Here is a 14,586-nt window from a genome sequence, read left to right as displayed (position 1 = left end):
CTCCTTCCATCTGCACTGTCTTCCAACATCCCCATTTTTTTATTTTTAAGGGGGTTCCTGAGTTCCAGTCAGGCTGGGATTCACATTTATGAAATTTCATCTCTAATCTCAGATAAAGTGTTGCTGATTATGGTTACTTAGTGGTGAAAGAAGTGCATTCCATACATTCCCAGAAACACCTTAGCTATTTTCACATTTTCAAAACATAGTATTTAAGCAAGAAGATGAGTAATGCTGCTTCCGCCAAAACACAACTATTTATGGGACAGAAAGCCTCTCTAGCTTTACCTCAGAAAACCACAGACATTGTCTGGCCTTGGTCAAATCTCTTTCAGTCAGCCTCAGTTCTAAGTCTGTACTTGGGAATTATAAGTAACATGCATGCTGTCTTTAAAGATTTTCTGCCATGGCCTGATCACCTAGCCGCAAACAAGTCATTTCTCTCCTCCCTGTTAAGGGGGGGGGCAAAGGGATTGGGGTGGGGTGGAGGGGGGTGAGACAAGTGTGAAGAGCTGAGTTGTGCTTCAAGCATCACCACTTTTGGGAAGACACCAGCTGCCACTGCCCATAGAGAAGGGAGAGGAGAAAGTTTTTTCAGTCCACTGCCGGTGTACAATTTAAAACACCTCCAAGCTATATATCAGAATTAAGTGATTTTAGATTATGGTTGCTTCATAAAATATGTCAGATTCTTTGATAATAAATTAACAAAATGCCTATTCAAATTAATTTTGAAGCCAACCACCTTCCCCCTTCCACTTGGAGGCTGCCACACGTAAATTACACATGCTGAAATCAATTAAGCCTTTTAATCAGCACCAGTTCCTTAGCTCAACACAGCTCTTGACATTAAACAGATCTACTTATCATTTGGTTGCTGGACTGCCATACTGCACTTTTATAAGTAATTTGAAAGGAAAAACACAAGGCTAAATGGAGTTCCCAAGTAAGTAAATATTTTTGGGTGTCTAAAGTTATCTGCATGAGGAATATATTTTCCATTTGGTATATACAGTTTGTATGCTGAATACTCTCCAAAGAAATGCATTTATTTATTTATTTAAAATAAATTTTTATTAAAGATTTCTTGGTTTACAAAAGTATGTGCAATGTCTCTTTTTCAAGTTGCGTTTTCTGCAGATCAGTTTCATTTGTTGAGACATTAGTGTTACATTAGGAAGAAAAGGGGGAAGAGGTGGAGGGGGCATGGTGAGGGGGGGGTCGGGGGGCAGCAATGCTTCTATTCTACTTAGCATATGTGCTGGGTTATGTGTCAGCATCACTTGTGTGGGTTCTCTTTACTATTTGCTTGTCTTCCTTTGGTGGTGAGAGAGGTTGGGGTTGGCCCAGGGTGTGGTTGTTTGGGATTGGCTGTGGTGAACTTCCTTTTTGTGTGTGTGTGGGGTGTGTGTGTTTGGATCAGGTTAGCCAGATTGATTTGTATGCTGTTGGTGGATTCTTGTCACTATCTTGTTGGGCTGTGTATGTGATGAAGGGTAACCATACCGGGGTGAAGGCGTCTTCTTCTGTTTGTCCCCGTGTCAGTTTTAGTTTGTTGGTTAGTTTTTCTAATAAGGCTGTTTGATACCATTGGCCCATGCTTCCTCCTGACAGGTCTCTCCAGCATCTGGCTATGATGTTTCTGGCTGCTGAGAGCAGGTGGGCTATGAGTTCTTTGTGTTGTGAGTGGCATTATTGTCTTGGAAGATGTTTAGTAGGGCCAGTTCTGGAGTGACCTCTAATATTTGCTTAGTTATTTTGCATACTTCTTGTATGATTGATGTCCAGAAGAGTTGGATTTTAGGACATTCCCACCACATGTGGAGGTACGTGCCTGTGGAGGTGCATCCTCTCCAGCATTTTGGTGAGGTTCCTGGGCGTATCAGCATTAGTTCCTGTGGTGCTAGGTACCACCTGTAAGTGAGTTTCAGAGTGAGTTCTTATCTTTTTGCTGATATGGATTTAAAGGGAGTTTTAGACCAGAAATACAATTTATTTACAAGTTTACCTACCTTCAAGAAGATCTTCTTCTTCAATGCCTTTGACAACTTTAGATTTGTAGTCTCGGAAAAACATATATTTAAGTAGCCTTCTAAGCTTTTTCTAGGGAGAAAGAAGAGTGCTAATTACAATGGATACAAACACTGCCTGCCAGAGTAAGAAACATAGCTCCAACTGAGGGACACAGCCACTACCTTAGAACACATACACAAAATTACAAACACACTCATTGATATAATCAAAGTTGCAGGGTGCACAGAAAGGCGTCATTAGGTTGCCAGTGCAGAAGTCTGTTGGCTTCAGTGTTCCTTGGTGTACTTCAAAAGTGGAAGATCTATTAATAAGGCAGGATTTAGAGAATAGCGTGCTTTTGAAAAGAAAATTACCTGTAATTTTTGGTTTAGAAAAAAAAATTACATGCACTTGCACAAGTCCTCTGTTTAACTTAAGTACATTCACCTAGTATTTTCACATGGCAAAGTCTGCCAATCAGTTCATTGACAAACTATATGCGACAATGATCATGTCATTAAAAAGCACACTGTGGTCATTCATTTAACAGTAGGCGTGGTAAGGGATTTTCATTGGGACATGGGAGAAGGCTTAACCCTTCATTCTCCAGCCACATTCCATATTAAAATGGCAGTGTGTGTGTGTGTGTGTGTGTGTGTGTGTGTGTGTGTGTCAACAGGGTTCTCCAGAAAGCTCAAACTCCCACCACCACTATGTGCTGCTATATTGATTAAAATCAGGACCTCTACTTCTACTAGCACATTTGTAAATTAACTGACATTCTCCCAAATTTGTTTTCATGTGCTGCTTGCCCCAGGTCCTACTCAAGGCACCAAGCAATTGTGTCTCATAATTTTGATTAAAATAGGCTCCAGAATTGCATAAATGAACACATCTGAGCACCTTTTATGCACTGGGGGGGGGGGAGATATAATCTTCCAACTGGGATAGCGCAGATGGTAGAATATAAGGCTCTTAATCTCAGGGTCGTGGGTTCCAACCCCACGTTGGGCAAAAGATTCCTGCATTACAGGGGCTTGGACTAGATGACCCTTGGGGTTCCTTCCAAAGCTAACGTTCTCTAATTCTCTGATCTGTTTTGCATGCTTAAAGCAAGATCTGGACTATTTAGGAACTGTAAATGGGAAAGTATTGATGTCAAGAACCTGAAGAATCGAGGATGCTTTAAACTCTTGGCAGATCAGAAAGGACTAACTGGGCTATGCAGCTAGGTGCTTTCCCACAAAGAAATAATTTATCTGGATGGAATTACATTTCATTTGTACAATCTGAAACAAATGTACAATATGAAGCGAGATGCAGAATAATTAGTTATAATAAAATTCTGTCTATAAATACTTTATTTAAAACATGGTAGCCATATCTTTTAACAGAATATTTTTTCCAACCATTATTTTAATAGTTGCATTTAATAACTGTACCTTATCTTTGCGCATCAAAAAAATAAGATCTTCTGCAGAGATTACTCTTGCTCCTCTCATTTGAGAAACTTCAGAGGCTTGTTGTAACTGTAAACAAAGAGGCAGGACAAGAAGAGTGATAACAGCACTAGCATTTGTTTGAAGGTGCTTACTGAAATTCATTAGACATAAAATATAGCCATATACAGAAATTATGGCTTGGGAAGACCTCAAAATTCCAGGCCAAAGCATGATTCCTCAGTAACAAAATAAAACACCAGCAAAATTACAAACTCCTTCTTCATTATCTGTTTTGATTTTCTGATCTGCCAGCTGCTATTGCAACATTTCATTTTGGGTCTTTACCTCAAGGAAAATTCATGGTATCCTACAAGCAATCATATTGAGTGAAACATTCTGTAACATTGAAGGGAAGAATCTAGCTTTTGCATCAATAGGGCAAAAAAAAGAGAAATGTAATGTTTATAGAATACCCACAAATACACTACTGCAACCCAATCCTAACTTTACATACACACACTCTCACATTTTTTAAAAAAATCAAAGGATACCCTCTTTGAGTGCTGATGCTAAGAACCCCTCCATTGTGGCACAAGGTCATTGTTGGCATCCATCTTTCTCAAAAGACAATGGAGTGCTTTTCTGGGGGTTATGTCAAACCACTGTGTTAGCAGCACCAGTGAATTTCCCGAGGCTCAAGCCTGGGCAGTGTGTCTGGAGATATTGGGCTGCCTGGACACCAAGGCTCCCCTCTTGGCCTCTCTGATGTGGTCCACAGGAAAGCGGAGCAGGACGTTTGCCACCAGCTTGGCTGCAGGAGTTGACACATCTAAAACACTTCTATATGCCAAGAGTAAGTTTGTAAGGTTCAATCCTGCTTCTATTTGTCCAGGCAATGCTCATTCCCCAATGGCTTCTTTCCTGTAAGGACTCTCTCTCTGTGTGTGTATGGATTTAGGAAGATGAAAGATGCAAAATGAACAATGGGTGCTGGTGCAGACTTAATTTTTGGAAAGCCTAAGCTATGTTAAAATTTACTTTCACATCTGTAAGATGAAACAATAAATAGAAATAATTTCACATTATATCTATATATCTATATATCTATATATATCTCTATATCTATCTATCTATCTATCTATCTATCTATCATCTATCTATCTATCTATCTATCTATCTATCTATCTATCATCTATCTATCTATCTATATCTTACTCACCTTTCACAAAATGCACCTGAAAACAATTTTAAGAAATTCTAACCTTCATATGCCAATGGTTTTACTCTAGTAGTGGCTGAATAAGTATATTATTAATCTAAGATCTCATGCTGGTATGACTTGAACTAGGCCTATTCAGAAGTTAAAAAGATCAACAAAAACAGTAGCTGTTTCTAATATGGAAGTGGGGTGGGGGCAAGCTTTCAGTTTTGGCAAGTTTTCAGCAGGAAAAAGATTCAGTCAATAAATCATAATACTGGACTGCATAATTTCCCCCCCAGTCTAATCACATGCACACAAAATGTGGACTGTATCTGGTATGCACAACACAAAACATACTGCACACACAAAATTCACATTATTTCCTTTGAAATGCTCAGGAGGCCTTTGCAGCTACAAAGACAAGAGAACTTTCAGGAATTCAGAAGTCACAGTAACATAATTTTCCTTGAAACTGAACTGGAAAGTATAAGAATGTGAAAAATGATAGTTCTCTTTCTTTGGCACAGAAAGTGGCTTCTTATTCTGATTAGTTTAAGGATACACAAGGTACTTAAATTTCCAGCATAAAGTATAGAAAAGCTGGGTAAAATTATAATACAAAGAACAGGATGAATACCTCATTGGTGTAATTTGGATGAACCCAGAGGACTTACATCCAGCATGCATTTACTCAATAAGCGCTTAGAAAATTGATGTTAGTATGCTGATAATACAACACATCTTTTTCAAATTTCGCACAGATCTACAGAAGCCTTCAAACGAAACAGATAATATAAAGCTCTGTTGGATAGAAGGTAACACAATTTTAATACACTGCGGCCACAACACAATACATAGCAGGGTGTGCTTACGCCCACTATTTTAGCACACCTGTGTGTATCTGCGGCCACAGGGTGCCAAGCAACACTACTGTGATTTAGCCACTTAATTCCATTAGACAAGGGCTGCAGGCAGACCTACATGCATTCCATGTTTTATGTGTAAAATCCAGCTTCCTACAGATGCACACACAGATGATGGAGAAGGGGCTTCTCAGTGTGTGTGATATCAGGATGGGGCCATTTGTTGGCCTACATGGGAATGCTTGACGAGGTACTCTATATTTTTAAAAATTGTATCACCAGTTTCTTGAAAACATGAATTAAAGGGGCCTAATTATGGTGAAAGTGAAATTATTGGTGAAAACAGCACGTCACAGTAGTTAGAAAATGGAATGCCTGTGTCTTGGGGCCCATGGGCCAATTTGGAAACAGCTGGTTAATACAGTGGTACCTCTGGATGCGAATGGGATCCGTTCTGGAGTCCCGTTCGCATCCTGAAGCGAACACAACCCACGTCCGTGCATGACGTCATTTTGACCGTCTGCGCATGCGCGAGCGGCGAAACCCGGAAGTAACACGCTCCGTTACTTCCGGGTCGCCGCAGCACGCAACCCGAAAATACTCATCCCGAAGCTACTTTAACTCGAGGTATGACTGTACCACGGCCAACTAGATGCCTGTGGGAAACCAGCAAGCAGGTTTCTGACCTCCTATTTCCCACCACTTTAGAGCACGTGTGGGAAACCTGTGGCCCTCCAGATGTTCTTCAGCTCCCATCAGCCCCAACGGTCAGGGATGATAAGAGTTGTAGCCCAACATCTGGTAGATCCGGACCTGCTCATAGGTCCAGAGTGGCCCATACAACTTCCAATTTATGAGGCCCCTTGTCATAATAAAATAATTGCCAACATATACCAGTATCTATATCAGTTAACAAATAAATTATGTATTTTAACAATCACACTTCTTAATTGCTTACTGTTGCAGCTCCAGCCTGAGAGACTGGACCAAAATTTGCAGAATGCTCATTAAAAGAAGAATTTGTGAAACTTATCAAATTCCAAAGCCACCCCCTTCCCTCAACTGGTCATGGGGTGGGACACAGATTCCCCAGCCTTGACTTAGAACAAGGAGAAATACAGTGGTACCTCGGGTTAAGTACTTAATTCGTTCCGGAGGTCCGTACTTAACCTGAAACTGTTCTTAACCTGAAGCACCACTTTAGCTAATGGGGCCTCCTGCTGCCGCCGCCGGAGCGCGATTTTTGTTCTCATCCTGAAGCAAAGTTCTTAACCTGAAGCACTATTTCTGGGTTAGCGGAGACTGTAACCTGAAGCGTATGTAACCTGAAGCGTATGTAACCCGAGGTACCACTGTAGTAACATTTACATTGTGAAAGGATGGTGATAAAAAACAAAGGAACTTGCTGAACAGTGTTTCCTCTTTACTGCAACCGCAAAAAATATGTAATGAAATCTATTATGCAATTACACTGGATCAAACAACAGGAAAGGAATACTAAGGCCAAAGCAACCCCATAAGAATAAATTATTGCACTACTTTTCGTTCAGGTTCTAACATATGAAATAAAATTGTCCAAGCAACTTAGGATCAAACTATCAAGAAGCTAGTTCAGATGTCTTTTTCAATAAGCAGGATACATACAACTTTCATTTTAAAAGTTCATCAAGCTAATTCCCAAGAGTGAAATATAAGACACATCACTACTTTGAGGCCCTTCATTATTTTAAGACAGAACCACAAAAAAACCCTGTGCCTCAGTGTTGTTACACACTAGCTTTTAAATTCATTTTTCCTGTTCAACTTTCACAGAGTTTTTAGCCTATGAAACCTAGTCCCATCACATGTGGATATCTGCAAAGGAACCCCAGCATGGGAGCAACTTCTTTTGCCTATGCGTGGACTCCATGTGATCCGTAGCACCATGCAACTGTGTGTCCTCTTGCATGTGCAGCTGCTTACATGTTGGAGTTCCTTGACAGAGGCTTCCTTGCCAGAACTACGCCTGAGGAAAGAGTGCCAGAGGCAGCGCTAGCAGTTCAGCCCTACTCCAGTCTCACCACATGAGCGCACTACATGTGAAGTAAAGCAAGAACACAATTTAATGAGCTCCTAATAGGCCGCCATACATGTGGGTTTCCCATGCCAGGAGGGGAGGGATTGCAAGTTTTTCACATTTACCTTTCACCAAAAATATGATTGGCTTAACAGTATTGTAATGGTCAGTCTTGGCAATCATGGAAGTTACAGTTGAACAACAACTAGAAGGCCTCAGGTTCCCCATCTCTGCCCTAAAATCTCCTCCTTAAGCTTGGAGAGGGGGGTGCACTATTTTGTGCCTCTAACTTTCACAAGGAATCAGAAGTTTTTCAGGAAATGTTAGCATCTGCTCAGGTGTTCTGTGTTCTAATTTGCTTAAGAACATTACCTGGTGTGTGAAAATCAGCACTTTGGAAAATGGGCAACCTTTGACGATATATTATAGCCTTATTTTGGACTGGCACGAGACAGCATGACCACAATAGGGTAGGCTCTTGGTCAACAGGCTTCCCCAAAACATTCACTCTCTTCAGGGACTTCTAAAGGGCACACTTGTGAGTGATCAATAAAATCATGCTGCCTATAATGGCGCAGGTGGACTGAAGGTAAGGCATTGTATCTTGATGAGGATTTTTAAATAAATGAATAAGAAGTCTTTGTCTTTGCCACTCCCAGAACAGAACGTGATGTTAAGGCCTTAATGGAATTTGCAGATGAAATATAATGATTCCTTCCTTTTGTCCACTTTTCTTCTCTCTCTTTCTCTCTGCTCCTTGCTTTTCTCTCTCCTTAGGTCTTTCTTTTTGTTTTCTCTTTTCCTTTTTTATATTAAATAGCTGTTTTATTTCAGTATATTATAAAAATATACTTTATTGATTTATTTATTTAGTCAATCAATAATTAATTATAAGAGAGGAAACGACATTTGGTAGGTGAGAGCAATATTTCTCAAACTGTGGGTGAGGGATCCCTAGCAGGCCTCAGCACTGCAGCCTACGAAGGAGGTCCTACTGTAGCTTTTGGTTGAACAGACCCCATCAGCAACAGCTCCAAATGGAGTAGCAGTAGTAGTAAACAACAACAACAACAACAACGAAGAAAGCTGTTGTGGGAGGAGGAAGTGAATGTAAAAGGAGCAGGAAGGTTGGATGGGGGGGGAGGCAGTTGGGGGGTGGGCATGGGAATGCAACTTAAGTGTGAAATGAAAGGAGGAGGAGAAATAATAATAGATGAGTGAAAATACTTTGAGAGGCACATGGGGAAAATCAGCAAATTCTGCCTAAAATGTCCTGGTGCCTCCAGAGCCAATATCTGTATGTTAATTTTCCAAAGAGGAATTATATATCAACAGAAAATGATGTCAGTAAATGCTAGCTGCTAGGGAGGTGTTTGAGTGAGTTCCTGCACCTCTTTTTCTAGAAAAATAGCACTGCATGTCATTTTGGTGAGAGAATGCAACACCCCTTCTCGTTCTCTTAGGATTTCTACTGAGACATGAAAAGAAACAAGGCAGTCCTGAGGAAAATGGAGCAGCAAAAGCAATAGGGCAACGCGGGGCCTTTAAAGGTAAAACAAAAAACAAAGGCCAGCACTTAGAATTAATCACAATTGAAAAAACAATGATTACAAAAGTCGCTGGTATTGGTGTTCTCTGTTCAGTCTGCCTGCTCCACTTAATACCCACCTAGTCATATTCTGGGAACAAGCGCGACTTCCAAGCTCTGTTCAGTTCAGAAAATGCATCATAATAATCTAACCTCAAAGTACCGTATTTTCCGCTCTATAAGACGCACCAGACCACAAGACGCACCTTGTTTTTGGAGGAGGAAAACAAGAAAAAAAATATTCTGAATCTCCGAAGCCAGAACAGCAAGAGGGATAGCTGCGCAGTGAAAGCAGCGATCCCTCTTGCTGTTCTGGCTTCTGGGATAGCTGCGCAGCCTGCATTCGCTCCATAAGACGCATACACATTTCCCCTTACTTTTTAGGAGGGAAAAAGTGAGTCTTATAGAGCAAAAAATATGGTAATTAGGAAATGAGTGCCTGAGGAGAGTATTATTATCTCATTTCTTGAAGAAAGGGAGAAGATGGCACCCCAGCAGAAGGTGTTCAAAGGTCTTCCTGGCTACCATCTGTTTCTGGCCCACCCAGAAAGAAAGTGAGATCCAGGAGTCTCCCAAATCCATAAGCCTGATATGGGGGAGGGGGGAGTGCACTGTGCATTGCATGTTGGGTCATTTTACAGCAGGCAACTACTGTGCACTGGAGCCAATCGCTCCCATTCAGAAGTTCTGGCGCTGCCTGCTTGCCTACCATACTGATCTGTTGGCTCCAGGGCGACAGGCCCTAGCAGTAGAAGCAAGGATAGGGGCAGAGCAGATTTGCCTTTGAAAGTTTAGAAATCATTGTTTTTATAGTATTCACTGCTTTTTAAAGCTGCTTCTTTGTTATTAATAAAGCTTGGAATTGATGGTGGTGACTCAAGTGGTTTGAAATGGTGACAAAAAGGTTGTTTGTCACACACAACCCTTTTGTCACCATTTCAAACCACTTGAGTGGGGGGGGGGAGAGAAAGAGAGGGAGAAACAATGCAGGAAGAGATAATTGCCAACTGCTCTTAGAAAAAGTGTTCAGGTTTTCTACCACCCTCCTTTTTGGGTGTGTTTGTTTTAGAAATCATCTTAGCAAATTGCCATGAATGCTGCACCGTTGTTTTCACTGTTCTGTATGCTTCTGTTTTGTTTTGTTTTGATTTGATTCTTTTCCAAATTGAGAAGAGTCACAACAGCCCCTAAATTGTTTTAAAGGGAGAAATTGATGCTTTTGAATTATGGTGCTGGAGGAGACTCTTGAGAGTCCCATGGACTGCAAGATCAAACCTCTCCATTCTGAAGGAAATCAGCCCTGAGTGCTCACTGGAAGGACAGATCCTGAAGCTGAGGCTCCAAGACTTTGGCCACCTCATGAGAAGAGGAGACTCCCTGGAAAAGACCCTGATGTTGGGAAAGATGGAGGGCACAAGGAGAAGGGGACGACAGAGGACGAGATGGTTGGACAGGGTTCTCCAAGCTACCAGCATGAGTTTGACCAAACTGCGGGAGGCAGTGGAAGACAGGAGGGCCTGGCGTGCTCTGGTCCAGGGGGTCACGAAGAGGCGGACACGACTAAACAACAACAACAAAATGATCTGTCTTGAAAAAAACAGCAACAAACAATACACACCAGTTAAGGACATCAAAAGTGAGCACTGATTTGGCTCTCCCCCATGATAGATGGAAGAGAACACATTAAAAGATAATTCTCTGCAAGGTTGTATTTATTTTTTTTTCCCTTCCTCCCCCATACTTTGCTTAGTGAGGTTACTTTCTATAAGTTTTGATAATTACCTTCTGCTGGTTTCAAGAAAACATTTCATGTAATAATAAAAAATTGCTTTCACAGGCTTGCTGAGCAGGTTGATTTTCTCTGGTGAAGAAAGTTCCAATATATTTAAAGATTTCTGGTTTGAATGTTTAGAGAATTTGTAGGTATGTAGGTAATAGTCTGGGGTGCGGGTGGCACTGTGGGTTAAACCACAGAGCCTAGGACTTGCCAATCAGAAGGTTGGCGGTTTGAATCCCCGCGACGGGGTGAGCTCCCGTTGCTCGGTCCCTGCTCCTGCCCATCTAGCAGTCTGAAAGCATGTCAAAGTGCAAGTAGATCAATAGGTACCACTCCGGTGGGAAGGTAAACGGCGTTTTCATGCGCTGCTCTGGTTCGCCAGAAGCGGCTTAGTCATGCTGGCCACATGACCCGGAAGCTGCACGCCGGCTCCCTCTGCCAATAAAGCGAGATGCGCACCGCAACTCCAGAGTCGGTCACGAATGGACCTAATGGTCAGGGGTCCCTTTATCTTTACTTAGGTACTAGTCCACTTCACTTAACTCAAATGGAATTGAAAGGCAGGGAAACCAAATGGCTGCTCCACAAACCAATTTAGCTGCTTTGCTTGTATTTTACAGCAGCACCCTTATGATGTCTACTCAGAAGTAAGCCCTATTGAAATCAGTGGGGCTTACTTCCAGGTAAGAGGGGATAGGATTGCATCCTTAGCCTACTGGGAGTAATGCATAGCCCAGAATAATTCCACTGGAGTTCAAAGGGACTACAGTGGTACCTCGGGTTACAGACGCTTCAGGTTACAGACGCTTCAGGTTACAGACTCTGCTAGCCCAGAAATAGTACCTTGGGTTAAGAACTTTGCTTCAGGATGAGAACAGAAATCGCACGGCGGCAGTGGGAGGCCCCATTAGCTAAAGTGGTGCTTCAGGTTAAGAACAGTTTCAGGTTAAGAACGGACCTCCGTAACGAAGTAAGTTCTTAACCCGAGGTACCACTGTACTCAATTAATTTTTTTTTTACTCTCAACTGTGTAACAATAGGATCAACAAAACGACGCTTCCTCGGGTCCAAAATTATACTTCTGAAATGAAGAAAGCTCTGGCTAACAAGGTCTGGGTTTTTGTGTGGAAGGGTTCTGAGAGCTATTCAATACCAGTACTCAAAATAAATTTCTGAGGTTAGAATTATTTAATTCCAAGTAGAAACATCAGAATCCTGTGGCGAATCAAAGACTAACAAATTCATTATGGCAGAAGTTTTCATGGACTCAAGTCCACTTGCTTTGCCAGTTTGCAAGAACATAAAATGAGAACTTATAAGTGATAATCAGAGTTTACTTGTACTTTCAATAGGCAGCCCTTTTACAGTAGCAGACCAGTGATAACTGGTGGGGCCAAGAGGAAGGGGCCTGGTTTGTGCCCAAAGAAACCTGGAGCAGGCCCTGCTCACACTCCTTTATCTATCCTCCCTCCAGACAAGTGAAAAGCATGATCAGAGCTGATACCAGAGGACTGGCCTGGGAGAGAGACGCTCCTGGGGCTGAGGTGCCTTTGGCAGTATTTTGAGTTGTATCCATGAAAATTATGGCTGATGTGTAAAAGCTTCTCTCTCTCTCATGAGATTATAACACAGGGTCATCCAACTATAGAATTCGCCACAAGATGTAGTAGTTGTTGTCTTTTATGGTTATACTGCGCAAACTGCCCTGAGGTTTTTATAAAGGGTGATAAACAAATGAAACACAGGTAGCCGCCAACTTCAATGGCTTTCAAATAGGACTGGACCATTTAATAGAGAAGAAAGCAGTCAATGGCTCCTAGTCACTAGAGGCGTCACGACACCTCTGAAGATGCGCTGCTGGTAGTCCTATGCGGCTGTGCGCCTCGGAAGGCATGTGCTGCTCATGCTGCTTGTGGGCAGAGAGAGCGGGCTGCCCCTGGGAGAACCAAACGCTGGACTTGGCAGGACTGTGGTCTGATCCAGCAGGGCAAGATTAGACAGGGCAAGCACCACCGCAACACATCATCTGCCAGGAGTCATAAGCCTTTGTTCTGAGATGAACATCAGCTCTTGTAAATCTCACTGACGTGGCACAACATGTCTTGTTAACTCTCGGGTGATAGAACAGCACATTGCCTTATGAACACGCGCAAGAGATACACTATCTGTCTGGGAAAGATCATCTGCTAATTGGTGAAATAAAAAAGCCTTACTGTTCCAGGGCTTTGACATTTGCTTTTGTACCATTGCATGAATGTTCAAATTGTGTGCACATACCAGGCCTTTTATTTTAAATTAGTTGGTACCGCAGAACATGCTGGGAGAAAAACCCAGCCAGATGAGATAGAACTGGCTGGAGATAAAGCTGCAGTGTGCGTATTAAGGATGAGAAATGCCCTCGGCTATTTGCTCGGTGTGGTATTTATGAGCAAGACTTGGCTTTCCTGAGAGAAAGTTTACAACAAACAGCAAGGTTAATCGTTCCCAAAGCATTTTCAGAATTTCCAAATATTTACCTCAGAGAACCATATTTGTCACTTTCTGTTCCAACAGACACATTTGAGCAATGACAGACTTTTTGTGGGCTTTGATTTATACTACTTAGTGTTTTCAAACTGAAATGGGAAATCTTGAATGTTTACTATCATGAAATAACATTAGCACTGCATAAATAGGTGTCCTAGAGTATAAATTTAAGTCAGTGTGATAAGGATAATTCTATACTTGCTCAATTAATATCAAATGGAGGAATCATATACAGGCACACATTTTAGTCCCTTCCATTTCAATTCCCCTCCATCTGCTCCAACTACCTGATCCCACCTCCTGAAACATTCACCCTAATCCACAATGAGATAGAAGAAAAAGCGTGAGGGGAGAGAGAGGGACAGACAGAAGAGGAACAGGACAAACGAGGGAATTTGGTAGTGGGGAAAGTGCATCCTTCCCTTTGAAAAATCAGCAGAGCAAAGGGATTCAGCTCAGAAGCAGATCACACCTGCTTTTTTGGTAGACAGTGATAAATAATGCCGGATAGCAGGGCTGGGGAAACTCTTGGAGAGCCGTTGCTGGTCAGAGTAGACAATACTGGACAAAGTGAGAATAAAGTAGTTTAATATGTTCATATATAATGTCCTAATCACGCTAAAAATTAGAATTGGCAATTGGAGGTGTACTAAGAGCCTCTAAATGAACCATAAACAAATATTTAAACAGGAATTGCTCTAATTATATGACAGTTCCCTATAATATTCCCTATAATATTTCTCACACTACATTTTAGTCAATAACACTGTACATTTCTCTGGCAAGTCTTCATTGCTGAATTTAATAAATGCTGCATGTAAAATTTTTAATATGCTTTTATTATAATGTTTACATTTTAGTCTGCACCTAAAAATGTGCTTATTGCAGCACACTGCATGAATAAATGGACAATTATTTCTCAGAAGCATGTAAAAATATGTAGTGATGTCAGCAGTATTAAATTCTAGTGCCAAGTTAGGAAACAGCTACATTTAGTTCAACTTTAAAAAAATCAATATTATACTAATTTTAATAAGAGGGGAAAGATTTACTTTATTTTTAGTTCAGACATGCAGTCATGTGCAAGGTAACTCAATACCCACTGTAAAAAAGAGGAACT

General features: G+C 41.5%; 1 protein-coding gene across 7 annotated transcripts in view; it reads right to left on the bottom strand.

Annotated features, from left to right (window-relative positions):
* SUPT3H (SPT3 homolog, SAGA and STAGA complex component) overlaps positions 1–14,586 on the bottom strand; it is a 326,581-nt gene that overhangs the window by 146,675 nt on the left and 165,320 nt on the right. For all 7 annotated transcript variants that reach the window (XR_008329326.1, XM_053380349.1, XM_053380347.1 and 4 more), the window contains 2 exons: positions 3,456–3,542; positions 2,013–2,103 (listed from right to left, as the gene is read on the bottom strand). Coding sequence is in view for 6 of the 7 variants with exons in the window: in XM_053380349.1 (XP_053236324.1) it covers positions 2,013–2,103; positions 3,456–3,542 (178 nt within the window). In the remaining variant the exon portion in view is untranslated. The remainder of the gene's footprint in view (positions 1–2,012; positions 2,104–3,455; positions 3,543–14,586) is intronic.

Source organism: Podarcis raffonei, chromosome 3 (assembly GCF_027172205.1).
Source record: "Podarcis raffonei isolate rPodRaf1 chromosome 3, rPodRaf1.pri, whole genome shotgun sequence".
Classification (NCBI taxonomy): Eukaryota; Metazoa; Chordata; class Lepidosauria; order Squamata; family Lacertidae; genus Podarcis; species Podarcis raffonei.
The sequence above is the reverse complement of the archived record's forward strand: the minus strand, read 5'-3'. Positions and strand labels throughout refer to the sequence as shown.